Here is a 16,514-nt window from a genome sequence, read left to right on the forward strand (position 1 = left end):
TGGAGAAGAAAAGCAGAAATAAGATCTGTTCAAAAAGTCAAACACTTGTCTTTGACTCACACTCGCAGACATGCATGCCCACGCAAGCTGAGGCACAAACAAACAAAGCAAAAACAGTGATTGAGGTACTAGCATGCACGCACACAGAAAACACACTGAGATATTGGCAGAGTAAAAGGCTGAAAGATCAGGTGAATCTACACAGCAAAGACACAGAGATCTTTCTTTTGCACACTTCTTGACATTTTCACTCTGATAGGGCCAGATATAGCTTTTCTGCCTCCTCACAGCTCACAGGAACACACACAAACACGCACACTGTGAGAGTGAATAGCTGAAGACAGAGGGGGAGGGAGTTATTTTGGAGGGGAAAAAAAAAAAAGAAAACAGTAACCAGGCTGTGGCAATGTCCTGTGGCAGCAGACAAATAAGTGCTGCTGCTGAAGTGATCTCAGCACCTCAGGTCAACTACATTGATGAGGGAATTCACAATGCAGTTCACCCCCAAAGGGCTGAGAGATGGAAGAAGGAAAAGAAGAAAGAGAAGGGGGCTCGAATCAAAAGTAAACAAAATCAATATGTAGACTTGTGACAAAATACAACTTGAGACTGAAAATTAGATTACACTGAATAGACAAAGACATGCTGTGAGAGTTTCACAGTGTTTTTCTTTTTTCAAATTTTACCAGTTTTTTCTTTCTTTCTTTCTTTTTTTGCCCTATGTGTTATACTTAGCAATGTCATGCCTCCTCTGTCTTTGGATAGAAACAGAGAAGCAATAGTGGCCACCGATCTGCAATTGGTCGATTCATTTTTAATAGGTTCAGAGGGCTGGGTTACATTAATTACGCCCAGAGGTGACTGGAGCATACTAATATTGATCTGGATGGATGGTTCTGATGTAGTCCACTGCTGAGGTGTGCAGTGAAAAGTTACTTGGCAACTGTGGCAGAAGGACAAAAAGTGTCCATATCATCAAAACAGACCGGTATGATTACAGTGGTATGTTAGCAGGATATGCGCCACTTCACGCAACACTGTTGACGTTCCTACCCATGAGTACTCAGCAGTCTTTACCAGCTACGACAGGTGGCTGGTATTGTTTCCACCTTGTGAGTCTGTGTTTTTGTGTCTTTGTGTCATCTTGCCAAAATGTGGTCCTGGAGACACCTACTGCAGTTGGACCTACCACAGAGGTGGTTTTGAGTGCTTTGGTGGGTGTTTGTATGTCTGTCTGTCTGTCTGTGGACGGGTTTTGTCACCATGATATGTGTATGATGTATCATGGAGTGTCCTACAGTAGGTTATACTTATCATGTCATTCATATAATGTACAGTATCTGGGCTGAATCAAATACTGTATTATGTATGGGTCTTGTGGGTCTTATCAGGTGGGTCCTTAGTGATAGGGGGATCCAAATATGCTATATGTGGTTTGAGGTTTTGGATTTGTATTCAACAACAACAACTGAAAAAAAGAAGAAGAAGAAGAGTACTGCTGCATCCCCCACATCCTAATATTGATTTGACAAATTTAATATTGAGTTTCTGCTTGTCTAGTCCTTCTCAGGTAATTTCACAATTGCATATCCTACACATCGCCTAAAGCTGGCTAACACTGAAATGAGTCAGTTCAATCCAATGCACGGCACAGAAATGCTGACAGCTGAATAGGTATGTGTTAAAATGAATTCTGTGAACTTCAAATTACAGCTTCCCTTTCCTTAGGTTTCCTTTAGCATTTGGTATCGTTAAGTGTATTTGTGTCTCTGAGCGGGCGAGCGTCAGTGAGAACGTTGTGGCGGACAGGTTCAAACAGAACATGGACGGCCTCTCTTTAACCCCAGCGTACGTTTTTAACAAACTACACAAAACTTCAACAGAGTGGTAATCCTGCAAAATGTTGCTGAAACAGATACAAAGCCACAGTTTGTTTTAATCCAAAGCAGCTCTGGTGGCTTTGCTCAGCGATGCACGCTTTCTGAGGACAACTTTTACCTAGAACTGGTTGCTATTTATGTGTACTCCGTACAACACACACTTTCATTTCTGTGCAAAAAGGCACAGCTTATAGTGTTTCAACAGACAACAGACAGCTGTGGTGTATTTTTTTCAGTGGACTATGCCAGCAATTTGTCTTTATATAGTTCATACCAATCTATTAAAATATGCCTTGAATGGCCCTGCAACTGATCTCAGAGATCAGCTTGGGAGTTACGTACTGTATGCATTATTATTGATTTCAGTGACTTGCTGCTGTCTGCCCTAAAATAGATAGTTATGACTTTGCAAAGAGACCACTGGGGACAGCTGCGTTAGTCTAGGCTGACCCATTGATTAGGTATAAAGGTGACCGGGGTGTACTATTGATTGTAACTGGTGGAACAGGTACAACATTGCATAAAGTGGACTGAGCATTTAGTGCAACAACCTGGGGAGAGAGAGAGAGAGAGGAATGAAGACAGACTAAAACCCTCCTCAGAGTAAAGACCTATGTGCTTATTTGCAAAGTCAAGACAAAATGGCAAAACCAAATGAGCTGATAAAAGTCATGTTACCCGGGCTTGAACTTCACTGCCTGTACAACTGATACCTGGCTTAACCGTGGAAGGAGTTCAGAGAAGGGAGATTTGGGACCAGCTGAGATGCCAGCCTGTCTCCGTGCTCGGTTATGGAGATGGAAGATGAAGTCAGATACTTGTCTGATGATTAGCCAGCTCTGAGTATTAAGTGGCAAAACAACAGGACTTGCACAATCAGAGGTTAGAGACTCTAATATAGATTTATTCATCTGTTCTCTTTTTTCCCATTTGACTCCCTGCAAAACAAAGCCAACCTATTAAAGCAGGTATTGAGTGGGGAAGAAACGGTTTTAACAGGAATATTGACATCAGTGCTGCCGTTTTTTTTTTTTTTTTTGCTGAACAGTGTGGTTTTAATCAGGGTCGGTTTCTTCGCTTGGTATCCACATGGTGACTTAACATAAGGGGTCACGAATGTACTCGATTGCAGTGGGATAAATGCGTGACATGAGGTGCTGTAGGTCTCATACACACTGAGAACACCGGCCTCAGACAAACTAGGAAGGTTGATATGTTAATGCTGTGGGAAACTGGTAATGAGGAAGTTATTAACTGAGAGTTTCACAGTGTTTCTTCCTCTGAGACACATATTATAGGATAACTAAGAAAATTGTACACCTCAAAATAACCCTGGTGATGTCATCCTGTTATTCTGGCTTAGACATGGAGACTATAATTTATTTTTAACAAAAAAAAAAACTATGTTATGGACTGGGAGCATGGGCACTAACCAGGCAGGGAGGGTCTAATGACTGAAAGAGATTATGGAATTGTATTAAGAGTAGGATCCGAAGTTTTTGAAGTTTGAACCATTATAGGATGTAAAATTCAGGGTATCCTGGCCTCTGCTGCACCAGTTCTTCTTTGAATTTTTCTCTTGCAAGACCCCAACTTGTTTAGAAGTGTAGTATGGATTCAAACGCTAGAGGTGCGACAGGTCATCATTTATTGCAAATGGGAACCTGTTACACCCCTAATTCCAAACCCAAAATTCGACTAGCGATGTGACATGGCAAAGGTGAGAAGGATTCAACCATGTAAATGCGTCCTGATGTCCAGGAACGATAACTCAGAGACAACCAATCATGCTTGCTATAATTTCATCTGGAAACAAAGCTGTTTTCACCTCCAACCTAACTACATAGAAGAACTTCAGACAATAGCTCCCCCACACATTATGACTAAATTTAACAAGTTACCAGGAGCCAAAGAAGAAAAACAATGCAGAAAATGAACTACTTTGCCACGTGCCAATTTAGAGGAGAAAATAGCTGTCCAATCAGAGCTAATTATATATATTAGGTCCTAATGCTTAACATGCCAGCAAGCCTCATGCTCATGAGAGGCAAGAGTGAGAGCCTGCTTTCTTTAAGTCTTTATGTTCCTTTAATCACAACCTAACAATGTCAGTTATACTCACTCTGCTTCACATGTAAACAAACATTGGCCAGTAGAGACTAGCAAGGTAACAACATGCCATGTCTTGCCATGCTGTGTGGTGCCCTGTGGCGCTGCGCTCCATTCGATGAGACAGCATGAAGCACAAATCAATATGGATTAAAACTCTGGAAGGAGGTATCCACTGACTCCGCCTCACCACATACAGAATGAAAACATGTGCATTTATTATGCTGGGCTGCAGATTTTCCCCCTTTTAAATCAGAAGGGAAAAGTGAGGAGCAGGAGATAAGCCAGTTTTGGACCAAGGGCCTTTATGGCACAGAAGAAAAAAACACCTCGTGCCTCCCATGGGGCATATCCATCAAGCTGCTTAGAGCGCTGCACGGTAAGGGGGCTGGAATCAGCACCCCATTCCAGCTGCCGCACCTAGACCGAGAGTCACACAAGAGCACACACACCTATATGCACATAGTCACAGACCTGGTGGTAGGCCTCAACCCCCATGGCAGTGGTGGGCTTCCCACAGTGCTCTGCAGGCCACCAGAGATTATCCCGGCGCTCGCAGACAGTCACAGAATGTTAATCCTCAGCCATCTCTCCTACCGTACTGTTAAAGCTGGATCTTCCTCTCAATCGCTCCTCCTCCTCCTTAGCTCCCCTCTTTCTTTATCCATCACTCTCCATCCTCTCTCCTGCAATCCACTAAAATCTCCCCCCACATTCCCAGCTCTGCCCTCCTCCTATCTGTTTTTAACTCCATCCTCTCCTCCCCTAAAATCTTTTGATCCCTTGGTTCCAATTCGAAAGTGACAAGGCCTCAGCCCTGTTCTCTATTATTCTTTCTTTTCACTCCCCGGCCCAGCCCTCGCTATCAGCCCCGCATTGATCTTCTCATCCCCAAGAAAACAAAGCACCAATCAGCCTGTCATAATCACTCTGCTGGAGGAGGAAGCGCTGAACACCAAGCACAGCTGCTACATGTTGATGTAGAGACAAACAGGGCAGCAAAGGGTAGCTGAGTTTTTTTTTTTTTTTGGATGAACATGTGCATGTGCTGGATGTGTTCTATTTTTAAAATGTGTTAAAAAAAAAAGGACTATGAAGGTTTATTAACTATGCTGTTGATTCCATTCAGCTAATGATGATACTGATTCTCATTTCTTTTTTATTTGTATGCTGGAACAATAAAGTGACAGCTGCCGGAACCGTTCCTTCTAAAAAAAAAAAAAAAAAAAATTACACAAAACAACCTCTGAATGATATCTGGTCTCCCACAGCTTCCCTCCTCTATTCACTCTGATTTACTCTCATAAAAATCGCCCTCTACTTCTCACCACAGCTCGTACTTTTTTTTTTAACTTCTTGTCCCATAGGATTTTTCTTCAGGACACTGTGGCTGCTAACTTCCAAACAATAAATGCAGTTTGTGATCTGTCAGCAGTCTCCAGCAGACTGTTACCCCTGTCATACTGTGCTTTGTTGTCATGCGAAACACATGGATTGCAAACTTTATGTCTTCACGTACCTCAGCATCTTTCCACCACAGGCGATCTGGCAGATCTAATAAAACTCCTGCTTACTGTGATGCATTTAGACCTTAAACTCACCGCTTGAATTGTAAGTTTCCCCTTTAAATTTGCCCTCAAATAGCTTCAAAGTTAGGTCTAGCACGTTTTTCTGCACTGCTTGACATCGCAATTATAACTGATATCTGCATGTCCCAGCAGTTCACTCTGGCTGTATCACACACAAATTGGGTGAAATATTAAAATTCAAGATGCCATTACTTATGGCTGCATCACAACACCGGTTGGAAACTTTTCGGACCGAGCAGTTAGAGCTTGTAATTATGGACACGCCACAGGGTCTGCAGGGATCTGACGGTTAACACACGTTGATTGATTGATATGAATTTCTTTAATTGACTCGTATTAAAATGCTCAGCCCTTATTGGCTTTTACACACTATTAAACACTTGATTTAAGCCAGATACTATAAAAGGAAGATAAACAAAAGCCCGACAGCATCATAATACTCAGACCCTCTTCTCCAGACAATATTTCTTAAGATCAATAAGGCTGCCTATTACAGCTTAAGGCACCCTCTATCATCTATGCACAATAAAATTTGGTGGAATATTATAGTATTTATTGTGATGGGTAACACACATGAGCACCGGAAAAAGAATAACAATAAACACAGAATGCCCACACAGTGTTGTTCTACACACAAGACTTAATTCTTCTTATTATTTCATGTTGTAAACATGTCTGACAACATTTCAACCAGTGGTGAGACTGTATTCATCAGTTCTATAGCTTCTTTTGTGTATTTCTGGTGCTCGATTCTCCTCTCAGAGCACTCTCTCTCTCTCTCTCTCTCTCTCTCTCTCTCTCTGCATTATGAAACTATTCAACAAACAGAGTAGTTACATGATACAGAGATGTCTGAGAGCAGAATAAAGCATCAGACATAACTAACAATGAGGTATTCTTTTGTGGATGGTTACTTTTTATTTTTTTCTTTTACATTCTGAGTTGAAGTTTATGATGCTTTTGTTGTTTTTCTGTCTGACAAGCTGTTGGCTTTCTGGTAAAATTTCAAGCCAAAAGATCTGAAGCCTGTGCTACTACTCATGCATCTATTTTGTAACAAGGATTAACTGATACCACCTTTATATTTAAACAAGACTAGGAATCCACACAGTGGCTCTGTGATGCTGTACTGAGGCACAGTGTTGCTATGAATGAAATAGCCTGACGTCTTCTACGGACACAGGTGGGTTGTTTATCATTATCTGGACATGTTTGACCTGGCTGACAGATAACAAATGATTGCATCATTTTTACAATATTTTAGTAAATGTTGTCATTTTGAGAAATATCCATAAAATTAATTGGTTACTTTAGATGAATGCATATATATATATCTCCCTAATTTTTAGTTCATTTAAACAAGAAAAAGACCTGAGAATAGTATTTCATTGTGGATGCTGGACCTTACTTCTTACAAGAACAGAGTATTCCTTATTTCAATTTCAATTCTTATAAATAAATTTAGACAGCCTGTGGTGTCAGCCAGGGTAGGTCTTGTTGGAAATTGAATGCTGCCGAAGAGCCTGAAAGTTAAAATGTACCAAAATGAAATACTGCTTTAATAATTGCAGAAGTGGTGGTTGGAGAATGAGAGTTTTTGATTTGTACAGTTGTCAGGCTTTAGCTATTGATAGTACTGTATCCTCTATATCAGTATCAGTGAGGAACCGTCAGTTCAGCTCATTAGAAAGTTTTTCTGTCTGTGACACATCTTAAATAAAATACTTTTTCTGGATCAAGCATACCTCTTATCTGATTTCACGCTACTTCGTACTGACATCAATTCTTAAAGGAAATGTATCAGAATATAATAAAAAGGTTAAGATCTTTCACTTCCCAGTTATTGTATACTGTATGTGCCATATGGTAAATAGAGTATATTTCAGGAATTTCATTTCTAAGGAAGTTGTGAATATTTACCTACCAGAAACCATGGAGACTGTGCACAGCAAACAGCATAATTCTGATGTTTCCACAGACAGAAAGTAATAAAATAAGGCATAGAGGGAAATTAACATCAGTAAATATCAGCTGTGATAATGCTGCCTTCACATAAGTACTTTAATCTGTCCAGAAGAGAAAAGTCTGTGAATTTATATTAACAGCAATTTTACTCAGAAGTGTGAGTGTTATTGCGCTTCATTATTCATTTACTGTATAAGTGTAGGCCAGAACAAATGAAGCAGCGTTTAAGCTACATATATCTGTAACACTTCATAAATGCATATTTATGTGCGAGTTCACCTTCTGTAAATGTGTGTGTGCACTTTTCTTTATCAATTCCAAAGTTCTTCAAGAAGATTAACCTTTACATGTTCCCAAACAGACACGTTGTGCTCCATTATCTCCTTGGCTTGTTGCTGCTATGAGCAGCAACAAGCCAAGGAGATGACTTCGTTTCCACTCACTAAAAGGTTGTGACCTTAAGTATTAAGTATAATATGTACATAATGTGTGCAAAAACTCCACTTACTTAAACCTTGAGGTGTAAGAAAACAACCTTCACCTCCCAACACACACAAAGATTTATTTTCCTTCTGTTCCACTACACACTCGGCTCTCGCTCACTCCTGCCGCTCTGATCTTACTAATGAAAACAGATGAAAACTCCACAGCCCAATAACACAAACATTAACACTAATTCACGCTCATAGAGACAAACAATCTCAGAGACACAAGTAAATACGGCTGACTTTCCAATAATGGAGGAGGGAAAGAAAAAAAAAAAAAGCACCCTCTGGGAAATTTTCTCTGATCAAGTGCAAAGAGATTAACCAGTTGGACGTGTGCTAATGAACAGGAGATCATAATGAAAGGAGCTCGTAAATGTAGATGAGGCATGTGGAAAAGAACAATGGTCTTGTCTTGTATCAGATGAAACACAAGAGTAATGTACAGAAACCAAATACTTTACTGTCCCCTCTTTTTCAACCGAACGCCAAACCAGCATTTATCATCCGGCTGAGCAAAATATAACGTTTCTTGCGGAGATGTGAATATCACAAGAGTTACAGATATGTCTGCGATCGTACTTCAAAAAAGAGGAGGAATAATGTTGGAGTCCCTTCGCTGCAGCTCAGTCAGAAGCTATTACATTAAAACATTATTAAAACACGAACTAATAGACAAAGCAGTAAATCACACACGTACGAAGAGCACGAAAACACATCAAACACAATCACACATGAGCAGATAAGCCTAAAGTGGGTGGAGTGTCTATGACAGGCAACAGTCAAACGTGACTTACTTATCACATAGTCTCCAAATGGATCCTCATCCTCCTCATCATCTAGGTAAGCTGGAGGAGAAGGAATGGAGGAAAGAAAGAAAAAGCAGGAGAAAAGAAACAAAAAAAAATTATGACAAATCAAGAGGGAAAGCATGAGCTGGAGAATAGAGACAAACAAAACTGAAACTTGACAAATAAAAGCACAGAAAGGCTTCGACTAAAGTAAAATATACAAAGGTATGGCTGAAAAAAAAATAAAGTGAATGCGGCCTTCCACCTTCCTATCATCCACCTTTTCTTACCTCACTCTTACTCTTAATCTTATACCTCCAGCCTTCATTAGGAGGCAAAGCGCTGACCATTAAACTACAAAAGTCGTTTCAGCACCATGCAGAGGAAAATATGATCACTCATAATTGGCTGGAGAATTCTCAATTTGCTCTCAGTGCTCCCTCTCCCTCTCTCTCTCCCTCTCTCTCTCTCTGTGGCAGGTCTGAAGATGGCATGAGAGGCCATTACAGCTCACTAAATTCCCTATTAGGATGGCAGCACAGTTGTCAGCAAGTTACAGGGTCCGATGCCAAAGACATTTCAGCGCTTTGTATGGGCGTGCCCTGCTTACATCACCAAGCACACAAAGTAATGCACTTTTTGCCTCCATTGTCAGATTTATGTAAAAATCCGTCCCTCATGTTTCCCTTGCCTTTTTTCCCCTCCATCACCCCAGGCTCCATCCCTTTAATGTGAGTTAGCATCCATCTACTGTGATCAATATCCCAGAGCTTTTATTAAACACTGCTCTTATGCATCTGTGTGTGCACACACCTGCCTGCCTGCCTGTCTGTGTGTGTCTGTGTATTATCGGCCTTCACTCCAATACCAGCTCTGGTCCAACAATGTCTTTATTGAGGCAAAAATACACAAAAAAAGCCTGTGAATGTTTATTTTATTTTTTTTTTTATTCATCACTGTGTCTGTGCGAGTGTGTGAGAATATATATGAGCACTGAGCTGGCTCTGCTGAACAGACCAGTCTTTACTGATCCTGACTGCGAGGCATTTTTCAGACCTTAGGCTTAACCCAAAGACACACACGCACAGATACATGCCACGCGTGTGCGTAACTATGTGTGTCCACCATCGCTTCGCTCATCCCGGCATGCAAAGCTCTCGCTGCATGGACAAAAAGTCCTTGAACCAGTGGGTGAAATATGGAGGCGTACACGCACGCACACACACACACACACACGCTCACAGTCGTGTGTGTTTGTGAAAGCGAGCTGTCAGTGCTGCTCTCACACACCATTCATCACAAGCTACTAATTCTGTTAGACCATTGTCGAGCCTTTTGCACCCCACGTTGCTCTCTGAAAACTCAATCAGAAGCTAATGCCCTCAACCCTCCTAACACACATTCCCGCTCTCACTCTCAGTTTCTTACTCACACACACTCACAGAGACCCTCAGGGGACGGCAGTGGTCTTGGGGGACCCCGCCAGTCCAACTCTATAAGTGTTGCTTGAATTTGATAGACAGGAGCTGCATGGACCAAGTTACTGGTGTTGAGACTGGCTGTGGTGCAAAAGAAAAGGGGGCTTACAGTTACCGAGCAATTTTGATTCAAAATCAAAATGATCATAATCAAACATTATCATGATCTCCCTTGATTACACGACAATCCTTTCAGAGTCCCAGTTCTACATATTCTCTAAAGTTAAAAAAAAAACACATCAGCTGACTTCAGCATGGTTGATTTGGTTTGATTTATGGTGGGATTTGTGTTGTACACTAAAAAAGAATAAAGAGGACAAAGCGGGTGCAGGCACTCTGCCACCTGTGCTAGTAAATTTGATTAGTTAACCAGGAATCACTTTGCCCAACTCAGCTTTTATAAAGCATAATTACAGCAAAAAAAAAAAGAAAAAAGCTTTGGACTGCAAATGTTTTAAGAGGCACTTTGAGCATTTTCTGCATTGTAAAAAAAAAAGAAAAAGAAAAAAAGAAAAGATAATTAACATAAAATGTAAACTGCGTAAATATAATAACACAGAACAGCTTCAAACGGGGATAAACCTCCAATAAAGAAGGAGCCAGAGAGGGAAACCAGGCAATTGAGCATGCCCAGACGAGGGGCAGGGTTGGGCAGAAAGGCCAGACTAAATTTAGCGCCACCTTTTCATTCTGTAATTACAAGATTAATACATCCTGTCACATACGTCACAATACTACCCTATGATTTATTATCCAGTCGACCAGATGGAGAGATTGAGCCAGAGAAGGAAGGAGGAGAGGTGCACCGTCTGAAAGCAGCTAATCAGCATACATGTGTGTCTGGGCCGGGCCTCGACTGTGCAGTGAGCTGTGTTTATAAAGTCGGCTGCATGAGTAAAGCCAAGATTTACTGACAGAAAACAATGTTGAAGTTGAGTTAGATTCTGCCTGTTTGCTTAACAGGCTGCTATTTAATGAGAGGGAAACACGGAGGCACGTGGACCCACACTCACACATACACAGGCATGTGTAGAGCACTGGACTTATGGATTGTGGCCATAAAGTCGGCCCTGGGCTTCAGGTTTAAATCAATGTCAAAGCCTGATCTTATTTCATCTAATGCATGTTTTAATCATTCTCCCTCCTGATCAATGCAGTTTGGATGCGACCATCAGGCACTGCTGTGCGCGTTTACGAGCGCCTCTATTCTCTTGCCTGTGTTTCCAGACGGATGTTTTACGAGGCAGCGCACAGTGCGACAGTAAATCTCTTCCTTCACTTTGCCAAAATGAAATCTCCCAGTGCTGCTCTCTATGCCCATATTTGTATGTCTCACTGTGTTGCTTGTGCATATGAAACTTGTATTGGCGCTGCCAAGTCAACGCTCCAGTCTCTTTATTTTAATAGTGTCTGGAAGGGGCAATAAAAGCGAAGCGTCTTTATTCAATACTCGACTATAAAGCTAGATGTAGGGAAACTTTGAAATCCCTGAGTTGCATTTAGGAAACTAATTTAACAGGCTTTACATACTTGTTGGTAATTGGAATTTAGCAGCAAATGAAAAAAACAACAACAACAAAAAAAAACAAATGAAAAAATAATCACAGAGTTTTAGTTTAGAAACTGTTTTAACAGATGCCAGAGCTCTGCAGAGGAAACTGCTGCACAGGTGCACTGCAATTCTGACTGAGGCAATTGTAGACATACACACTAAAACAAGACGCCACTGCTGTAAATGTGTTCATCTTTGATTGAGCTGGTAACATTAGATTTTGTGGTAAAACAGCTTTTTTTGGGTGTTCTCTTAAATTTCATTATTTTCCTGGAGATGCAGTCTTAAAGATATTGATATCATAATATCAATAATTATGTTGGTGCATATGTGTGTTAATGCAAATGTGTAAACATGTATCAAAAATAAAATATTCCTCACAGTGAGGGACAATGACATTTACACACACACACGCACACAGACACACATACACACACATACACGCACACACAACAGAAACATATAGGTGTGTTCAAAGTTCTCTATACCAGATCTGGTTGTTTACATTACGCGTATATGTGCTGCTAATTGTGTTGAGACTAGCAAAGGCACCAGGCACCATAACTGACTGCTATCTATCCAAAGGATCACACTCTTTAATTTGTTATCGACTCAGGTTTTGTTTTGTTTGTTTTCCACACTTTTCAACTCCTCCAGAATCAAGCATTTAAAAATAGAATGTAGTTAAGGCAACCTGAAATATGGGCAGAAAGTCAGCCTAATTTTTAATTATTTTTAATTTATTACATTAAAAATAAAGAAAAAAAGGAAAAATAAAGACAAAAGATTTGAGGCAAAAGGAAGCTGTGAATTCATCCATCAGTTGCTCTGCAGCCTGTTGTCCTGAAACTCCAGAAAAACCTCAAATACACACACACACACACACACGGTCACACAAACACAAATAGCACTTTCCCTGAGGTTTGGGATATCTGTCACCATTTCTCTGGGCTTTCTATTTTGGTAGTGAATTTTGCAATAGGTCACATTCATCCACATGTACGCTCCTGCCCTGAAGGGGAACCCTAGACCCTCAAACTGACACCTGTCAGTCACATCGGGAAGCTGCACTGACAGGAGCATAACGAGGGATGGTGAGAGGCGCAGCGTGAGCAAAGAGAAGACAGAAGAAGAAGCTTGAAAGATGAAGAAGAAAGGTGGGAGAAGGGGGAGATGAAGAGGAGGAGGAGAAGCAAGTGGAGGTGAGACTTCTGAAGCTTGTTAGAGACGCGGCGAGATGAGAGTGGTGCAGTGAGCTGTTTGGTGTTTTAGCACGTCACCGTCTTTTTGATTTGTTAGCATGTGTTTATGATGTTGTTTCTCTGTCTGCCTCTGTCAATCTCTATTATTAGAGCCTCAGATCCTCCTCCTGCTGTTTTGACACTCCCGTTGCTACTGTTTCACACTTCTACACACACACGTGCACAGTTTGGGCTCACACACACTCTCACACCCGCAGATAGACAAAATAGCATATAGAAAAAGACAAAAGACAGACTCTGTAACATACACATATGCACACACATGCAAATTCAGCACCCACACTGCTCGGGGCACACGCGCTGGTTAGGTCTAGCGGGAGTGAAATCTTCCCTCTGCGTGCTTTGAGGTGTGACATGCCTTCAGTATAAGATGCTCTGTTTGGAGGAAAATGCAGGAGCGAGAGGTTAGATTTCCCTCATTCAGAGCAACTAAGTAACTAACGAAATGACTTGATGAGACACACGCACACACCTGGTCCTTTCAGGCTGCCGCGCTACCTCTGATCTCTTCATGCCGGCAGAGGCGGCAGTGCTGAAGCCTGATCTAAATCTCTGGTCTGTGAAACTGTGAGACGAGCCTCAAGGCGTGAGCCGGCGGTTTCCCTAAACGCTTCTATAGAAGGCAAACTTTTGAAGATATTTAATTTAGTTTGACTTTTGATTTGACAAGGGCTCAGCATAACGTCAATAGGAAATTCTGCAACAGAAAGGAAAACGTTTGGCTCCTGTAGGAGCAGAAAAATAAGCACGAATAACACTTTTTTGACAAAGTTTCTTTTGGGAAACCGGGGAAAAAAACCCCCCACCAACAACTTCTGATCTTCTCAACAATCAACACTCGGTGACATCATACTGCAGGCAAATGATTATCACAATATAGAGTTGGATTAAGAAGCTAATTTTACAAGGTCTGGAAACAGAGCGCTCAATGGCGTTCTCCTGGCCCTGAGACAGAGAGAGCGAGAGCGGCTGATATCTGCCGCAGCAAGATTAGCTTGGTAATTAACCACAAAGCAATTATCGGGTGGTGGGATGAGAGGCACATCTCGGGGAAGGTGTTTCTTGACGTGTTTAATAGGTGTTGAGTAGTTTGATCAGTCGACAGAAGTTGTTTCTGATTCTGAGGCCCGCAGTCCAACAGAGGTTGATCCACAGCTGATACGTGTGGCTGCCGAGAATTCAATTAATTAGACTGTTGCTTTTGCTTCCATCCACTTTTCATTAACCTCCATTGACACATTGGCGAGAAGCTCGCATGCAGGTTTACAACTGCGTCAGGATTAACAAGGAAATGGGAAGCTGGCAATAAACAAAGTTGCCAGAGGAAGGAGACTCCCTCTGGGAACATCTCACACTTGATGGGAAATTCAAAGAAAGGATGCACTTGAAAAGTAAAGATTGCCTTCTCCCTGATTGCATCTTGGTGTTGGATCACAAAAGTTAAAATGCTGCAATTCCACAATCTCCAAAAAATCCAAAAGATTTTTTTTTTTTTTTTTGAAGACTGACAGACCAGTGACGAGATCTCAGCAGATAAGTGTATAAGAGGGGGGAGTTAGAGGGCTTTGGCTAAGTGCTATTGATGAAAATAAGGTTGGCTCTCTGAGGGGGGTCCGACCACTGTTCTTCAGATCAGAAACAGACTCAATCAATAAATCCAACTCACTCGCAATTCATATAATGGCTATCTGTTTGAGAGGTGGTATAAAGATTTTAACAATATCGACAAACTTGTGTAAGATAGAAGAAGAAATCTCACTCACGATTCCTTTAAACATTGACTATCATACCATATCACTCCGACGCATCCTCCTCCATTTGTTCTCACTCCCTCATCAAGTCCCACTTGCTCTCTTACTCACTGTTTCTCAAATCAATGGGCCTGTGCTACAATAAATATATCATCTTGACCACACATTCAAAAGTCCCTTGTCCTACCTGACTCGTCGTCAGACTTGTTGTCATTCTCTGAGTCGGTGAGGGTGAGGGCCGAGTTCTCCCGGCTGGACACTCCTGAGCTGCGGCGGGACTTTACCCCTCCTCGTCCGGCCCACAGCTGAATGGCTCGCTCTGGTGACAGCGGCCCCTCAGGGTCCGAGTCTGCATCAGAGCCGGCACTGAGGGAGTACCCCCTCTGGAGGAGGCCCAGGTCGGGACAGTAGGGAACGGCAGCGGGGTGCGGAGGGGGAGTTGGCTCACAAACTCCCAGCTCGGCCAGGGTGAAGTTACCGCCTACGGGGTAGAGATGGGAGTCACACAGGTGGAGTGTGGAGAGTAATGTAAGTAAAAACAGTAAATGGAGACACTCACACAAACAAATGCACACCCATATCTAGCAAACAAACCCACAATCACACGCAGTGAAGCACACTAATTATGAAACTATGGAGGCGGAGGCTGAAAATTGGGCTTTGTTGTGGCAGGCAGGAGGGGGAGAGATGACGCAGCATGAATCAGGCACAAACTACAAACTAGCTGCTGGAAGGAATATGTACGGGCCTGCAGGCCAGTTAAGGCCGGCTCAGAAGGCCTGCCTCCCTCGCTTTACTGCTCCGCATTGGCATTCATGAGGCGTTGATGTGAGATCAAAGAGCTGTTCACTCGAGGCCTCTCAGACTGTAGTGGAGCTGGTTTGCTGCCTTCTGGGTTTGATCATCTCCCCACCTAGTTGCCATCACATGCTGGACCTCAGGCTCACTGAGTATACTGCAGTCTGCTGCAGTACCGGCCCCCACTGCCTAACACTCCCTCCCCCCTCAAGACAAACCGACTCGTCACGTCCAAAATAAATATATAAAATTATCCAAATTAAAGCACATCAAAGGAGATCAATAAACAGTGCTGCGGCCCAATTAAATCCAAGCTGAGGAAAAAGCAATTAAGGAAAAAGGCATGCTCAACCAATTTATTCTCTATACTAATTAAAAGAGTATTGTGGATGCAATCGCTCACCATCAGCTGTTGGGGTAAAGGGATCGGGGGAAAAACAGTTGTGATTCACTTCATTAGCAGTTTGTGAGGGAGGGGAAAGGAAGAGCCAAGTGAAGAGAGGTTGGCATTGTGGCGACACACTGTATGAATCAATGCACTGGGAATCACACAGCTGTGTGACTGGGTTAACTGTGACTCATCAGGCGTACGGCCGCAATCAGAGAGAGAGGAATTAAACAGATGAAAATCGTCTGCCGGATCTTCACGGCTCCTCTCCACAGCCTCGCCGAAACTCCAGCGTTGCGCTGAAAGTAATGACGTGGGGTGGGGTTTGGGGGGGGGGGGGGGGGGGGGGTGGGGGGGGGGCTGAAAGGAAACTTAGGGAAGTGGTGAAAGGCTCTGTACTTCTACTCAGACAAACAGATGGACTAGACTACAGAGCAGAGGCAAGCGAATAACTCCACAGGTGGAT

The 16,514-nt window shown here is 42.4% G+C and overlaps 1 protein-coding gene across 1 annotated transcript in view; it reads right to left on the reverse strand.

Moving 5' to 3' along the window:
• Positions 1 to 16,514, reverse strand: part of tenm2 (teneurin transmembrane protein 2) — a 149,912-nt gene that overhangs the window by 116,038 nt on the left and 17,360 nt on the right. Inside the window, exon 2 of the mRNA XM_041047853.1 lies at positions 15,050 to 15,343. Coding sequence (XP_040903787.1) covers positions 15,050 to 15,343 — 294 coding nt within the window. The remainder of the gene's footprint in view (positions 1 to 15,049; positions 15,344 to 16,514) is intronic.

The sequence above is a fragment of the Toxotes jaculatrix genome, chromosome 10, assembly GCF_017976425.1.
Source record: "Toxotes jaculatrix isolate fToxJac2 chromosome 10, fToxJac2.pri, whole genome shotgun sequence".
Classification (NCBI taxonomy): domain Eukaryota; kingdom Metazoa; phylum Chordata; class Actinopteri; family Toxotidae; genus Toxotes; species Toxotes jaculatrix.